The following is a 6,189-nucleotide window of genomic DNA, read 5'->3' on the forward strand; positions in this document are numbered from 1 at the left end:
ACAATATGTGACAATTTTTTTGTTTTTTTTGAGAAGAATATGCGACAATGTTTTTCAATTGGATGAGAATATCATTTCAATTACTCCTCATCCATAGGTATTGGTTTCTCACCATCTGTAGTCTCTTATTAGTGGGACAATGAGACGATAGTCTCTAACTCATTAGTCGTTCCAAATATATATCAAGATTTTTTTTTAAAAAAGAAAAAAACTCATAACATGCACTTAAATCATTACATTAAATATTTGTGTATGAATATTCAAAGATTACTGGTTTTGATATGATTTAACATTTTTTTTTTGTATGAGCGAACGACGGAATAATCTAGAAATCTATAATACACTCAAGTTGTATTATTATTTCATTTATATGCTAATGTTTATAAATACACAATGCAATTTGAAGAGTTTTCTACGGCGAGATTTACTAAAAAAGTACATGAATTAAAAGAAAACAAAATTTAGACCAGTAAAAAGGTCCAAACCTTTACCGTTTAATACATATACAACAAAAAAAAAGGGCATACAAGATTTCCTGGAGAGGAAAAAAAAAATCCAGAAAGAAAACTCAGTTACTGCTAAAACACTCCACATATAGACAACTGATTTGTTTTGAGTACAATGGGATGGTAAAAGGTAGTTCTAAGTATTCCGATTTTGCATGAATGTGATTTTGATTCAACCCCTTAACCTTAACGAGCAGTTGAATTTGGGGGGTCAATTCCCATGGCCTCAAAATAAGCTTTCTCTGCGCTAGTCATCCTATCTTGAAACATTGTCCATTCTCTTCTACACCTCTCCCTCACCTGACACACAAATAGTTTACAACTTTCAGTGCTTTTTTTCATTACTACTTTTTTTTCTCCCTTTTCAATTCAAGTTTGTTCTTCTTCATATTATAACAAGTTCATGGGCAGAGAAGATTAGAGAGTCATTACATACCCCTTCCCATGGTGCTTTCCCAGATTCAGCTTTCCCCTGCGAAAGAAAGAACGAGGCAATATGATAGATTTTACTATGACGCAAGAAATGAAGAAATTAATAGTGCTTATAAAAGCTAGGTGTAGGATTTACTTGGTTCCCAAGTGAAGGAACACCTTGATGAACAATCCACTGTGCGTCTACAACTCCTATCTTCTCGTGAGCAGGCTGTTTCATGTAAAGGTATAAAGTTGACAAAAGAACTTGGATAAAATCACAAACAAGGGGAAGAAATTGGAGAAACGTTTGTCACTAACCTCGACACATTTTCGAAGTGCAAAGTCCAAACCCCATCCATGAACCAGGTCATTCTGCAATAAGACGAATAATATTTTTGAGCTAGTTGGATGGGCATAAGAGAGGCAATAGGTTGATCATATACAAAATACAAATAAACTACAAACCTGAATCATATGCCAAACGCAACGCCATGCGTCACGAGAAAACACAGTTGCCATAATCTCGACAAATCTGCAGGACTTTAAGTCAATATGGTACAAGGTATTTCCAACTAATCCTAATAGCTCCACAAGGCCATGGAAGAAGTAGATTGTGGTTATAAATAATCAAACAAGGCACAATAAATTATTTTAAACATACGCTGCACACGGTGGCAAATGTGGATCAGTACACCAACCAGGTTTCTCCTCCGTGTCCCTGCACAGAGAAGAAAAGGGGCTCATCAACTGAACTGATCAAGCTACAAAAAGTAGGAAGTAAGGAGAATATGAAAACAAAATGGATAGTTTCTGGCATCCTTACTTGTGGACTTCGCTATCACCTCTTCGCTTTGTCATCTGCCATGTTAACCCTTTATTTGGTTCCAGACCAGGCTGTGAAATCTCCAAACCATGTTTCCTTACCAGTTTTATGTATCTGAAACAAGCAGATTTAAGGCCTTATGATACTAGATCAAAATCAACAGTCTTCAACCCAAAGCAAGCAGCACATTGAATAGAAAACACTCACTCCTCTGCATTGAAGTGCTCCACACCAAGATCCTCATCCCACATAAAGATGTATTCATAATGTGCCACGATGTCAGGATGCAAAAATCGTTTGGCATACCACCTTTGACCAATATTCAGGAAGCCGATGTGAGTAGAAGTTTTATATGACTTGCAAAAATCTAATGCAGCCAACTTATGAATGTATGTTTGTGCCTGCTCGAGCAAAACCCTTGCAACCTACTAAGAATTAACTTCAAATCTATTAAGGGAACAAATTGCTAACCATTTAGTTTGCTTCTGAACGCTCACATGGATAGCCCGCTTTGACCACTCAAAGTCTTCCCATTCGCTTGTTTGACCATCATAGTGAAACAAGACGATGGTGAAATTCTCTGAAAACTGTAAATGGGAGATCAGTAGACGAACTATAGTGAGAATAAACAGACACAAATAACAGCCAAAAGGACCTACCTTTTTAACTGCAGCGTCAATATTTTTCTTCTGATCATAGCCAACAGTGAAAGTTACAAGGTATCTTGGTTTGCTGGTTAAGTCCTGCAAATGGCATCTCCAAAACCAAAGATTTAGATTAAGAGAACAAATTTTAGATATTAGTCAATCAGTCAGGATAAAATCCAACGTTGTTGTGCAATGCAAGGTAAATAGAAATGAGGTAATTTCTGATCATATAATTCTAGTAAATTTAATTCTTAGAAAATTAACACAAATATTATTGCCTTCTTCAGGCAGTTTCAGCAAACTCGAGGCCTCTCCATGATCCATCTCAGTAGGTCTAGCGGCAAAGAAAAAATCAAAACAGGATTGGATATTATTTTCCTATTTAGTTAACTACCAAGCCAAGTTCTGCATTCTAAATAAGACAAGTCCATCCATCAATTTCTAAAATACTAAAAATCACCAGCAAGAAAGTCTTCTTGAAAACTTCTGCCCTAAACTGTTTTAATCTTTACTAACTCTTATGAGGTAACTTTTTCATCCTATCTCCTAATAGTGTATTTCTCTGTGTTAAAATTCTTTCACATTTTAACTGGCGTAGCAACTTAATAAGAGGTAGCAAATGCATACTTCACTGGGAAGACCCCACAATCGGCGAAGATAAAAATCTGATTCTGATGCAATTATGCCAGGGGGTAGTCTTTCAGCTCCTCGAGGGTTTGTTGGAACCCAAATCTGCATCATAATCAGAGTGTTATTACTTTTACTGACAAATAAGAGCAGGAAAAATGCTGCCCCCTAGGGAATGAAAAGGTGCATTGTATCCCTGAGAATAAGTGGAAATAAGGATGCGAACTCAAAGAAATCATTTATGCTACTTAATTTTACAGGCAAGTAATTTTTTTCTCAATATTATGATGAGGAATACAGTAGAGAAAAAAATTTAGATTAAACATCCATGTACCTCTGTCTCATTGTATGAGTATACTTGAGTGGGAGTACGTTTAATACCCCTCAAAGAGGAGAAAGCATCGAGAAGAGCATGGGTTGAAAGCCCCGAGTACTTGTCCTCAATATATGTGAGATCAATAGAAGGAAAGAGGCTGGATGGGAGGCTCATCTGTCAAATTTGATCACAACAAAAATTTTTAACTCTTAGTTAACTAGATTGGAACCAAATAAACAAGAAGCATAACCACTTAGAGAAGATTGTGCACCTTAGTTAATGAGAGTGTTGGAAATGACACCCCTAAAAAGAAGCCAAATACAACTCCAATGAAAGTTGTTACCAGTAGCCTCATTGTCTCATTAGGTTTTCGTATACTTCCACTGAAACCCGAGAAAATTGACTCATCAGACACATGTATGTCACTAGTGATAAAATCAATTATTCAATATAGCCTAATACGAGATGATCCGAGAGAAAATAGAAAGAACAAAGTTTCCCTCACAAAAGAATTGTAAGAAGTTCTATACCCTCTTAATGGATTCCCCATATTGGTCAATGTCTTTCAACTCCACGATCACAAGTATGCTGTTCAGGTCCCAGAAAGCAATAGCTGCTTGTTGTACTCATCAAAACTTGTAGCTCCTTAATGCTCCAGAATCGAACAATTTATCCTCATTGCAAGAAAAACCAACTCTGAGAACACAAATCTCTTATAAGCTCAGTACATGTTATGTGAATCAACTACATGACATCCTACAGTTCAAGATTCTGAAGAAGCTAACATTCTGACTAACAACTGGGATCAACTTTATGAAACACATAGAGCCCTGACATGCGTATTATTCATAAAATAAAATTTTTTAAAAAAAGAACAAAAACAAAAACAAAACACACACACACACACACTATAAACCAATAACTAGATCCACTGGTTTAGGCCAATAGTACACAATCCACTTCGAGCCCCAGAAATGGAAATCTTGGTGCTATATTATCTCAAGATTGTTAACAATGGATTTAAAGCAAATGCTATATGGAGATAAAGGAGGCATTTTCCCTTTCCCTTCTGAGCATTGCCAAAACTGAATTTTTTTTTTAAGAACGCAATTCATGTATACGTAATCATTGAGAAATTCTGAAAGTGCAGAGGATGACGAATCTTAAAGCTTGCTTTAAGTAAATGTCTCTAAATCTTGCTAAATTTACAAAAAATTGACTTTGATAAATGGTTGATTGAATTTGGGTAAATTATTGTTTGACCTTCATATATCATTGATAAATTAATCATTATCAGTGTACATTTAATTTGCTCTCTAATCACGTAAACTGTTCATACTTAATTCTTTAAGAAATGTACTTTTTTTTTAACTTAACAAATCTAAGGAATTTACTGAAACTATACTTTGAAAAGGGTCATTTTCGCACATAATTATTTCCTCAACCATACAATACACCGGCAATTTCCCAACAGAACCATATCAGAATTCCTGGTTTTTCTATGAAATACCCAAAAGAAGAAATCATTGCTAATTAGCAAACAAATCAAATTTAGAAACGAAATAGAAGGATTAAACTTGAGCTATTTAAAGGAAAGACAAATAAACTTACTGGTTCTGATCAAACATCAGCAAAACCAGGAAAAGAAGATAACTAGTGAAAAAATTTGGTTCGAGAAGTGAAATTTACCTCTGAATCACGATCGAAGAGAACCAAAAACGGTAGTTCAGCTGGTACTTCAGGGGCTTCTTAGGCTCGGTTTCTCTGAGGAAATCGAAAGAAGAAAATACACGGAACGAAGAAAATGGGAGGAAAAATTTTCCAAGAAAATGTTTGGATTTTCCGAGGAAGAAGGAGTCCGAATTTCTCGTGAAGCTCAGGAACGAGGTTCAAAGCAAGTTTTTTTTTTAAATTTTAGATTTGAATTTTTCACGGAATTATTTGAGCCACGTTATAAGAGGAAAATTGAATTCGATTGATCTACCAAAAACAAAACAAAAAACAAAAAACAAAAACAAAAAAAAAGGAATTCGATTGGATACAAACGACGAAATTCATGTGTACGGTACATGAACTTGAACTACCATAAATAAGATAAGTTCTGGCCAATCGTTTTGATTGCAATTGGTGGGTCCACAGATCCGGTCGACAAAAAGAGAAGATCTAGCCGATGATCTGGCGATATTAACAGTACAAGAGTGACCGTATTGAAGATCTTGGTTGGCATTAAGATGCTCCTCTGATTGAATTTGGAAGGTCTTGTTTGACATTAGCTTTTGGACAATTTTGCCAATTTGAGCCGGCTTTTTTAATATTTGGAGGGAATAATGTCATGAATCTATTAGAAAAAATAAATGAAAATAATGATAACAACAATAATAATGCCATGCATTAACTTACACGACCCATTGTTTTGTACTAATCACGAGGGATGAAAATTACATGTTCAATTTTAGCGTATAATAAATTATATTATGAGTCGATTAAACTAGTTTTGTGTTTTTTTTTTTTGTCAATTAAGGTCCCGTTCAGTTCGTTGATTCGAGTTTTTAATTTAAGTTGAGATGTAACTTTATGTGAGAATTTTTAACTATAGCAAAAAGTTAGATATGACGGTTTCTAAGATCTTTTAATTGTAGTAAAACTTGAATTAAAAACTTGAATCTGTGAAATGATCGAGACTTAAATGATATACATATATTGATTGGTTATGTACATAAAAATTAGACAGGTCACGGAAGATTTGAATCACGTTGAAATTTACATGAGGCTTTTCAATTAGGAAGACAGACAAACTAACTATGAAATTGACTTTCTAAATAAAACTATAGATAATTAGGAGAAGGAAGGAAATAG

General features: G+C 34.8%; 1 protein-coding gene across 1 annotated transcript; it reads right to left on the reverse strand.

The window, feature by feature from the left end:
* Positions 1-424: 424 nt before the first annotated feature.
* On the reverse strand, positions 425-5,364 carry LOC21403478. The gene is made up of 15 exons (XM_024173729.1): positions 5,023-5,364; positions 3,864-4,029; positions 3,605-3,716; positions 3,352-3,507; positions 3,018-3,122; positions 2,403-2,486; positions 2,215-2,330; positions 1,951-2,052; positions 1,744-1,857; positions 1,582-1,638; positions 1,386-1,452; positions 1,239-1,292; positions 1,075-1,149; positions 943-978; positions 425-806 (listed from the first exon to the last, which is right to left on the reverse strand). The coding sequence occupies exons 2-15, from the start codon at positions 3,881-3,883 to the stop codon at positions 693-695; spliced, it is 1,212 nt and encodes a 403-aa protein (XP_024029497.1). The 5' UTR covers positions 3,884-4,029; positions 5,023-5,364; the 3' UTR covers positions 425-692.
* Positions 5,365-6,189: the final 825 nt, after the last annotated feature.

This window comes from Morus notabilis, unplaced genomic scaffold (assembly GCF_000414095.1).
Source record: "Morus notabilis unplaced genomic scaffold, ASM41409v2 Scaffold39, whole genome shotgun sequence".
In the NCBI taxonomy this organism is placed as follows: Eukaryota; Viridiplantae; Streptophyta; class Magnoliopsida; order Rosales; family Moraceae; genus Morus; species Morus notabilis.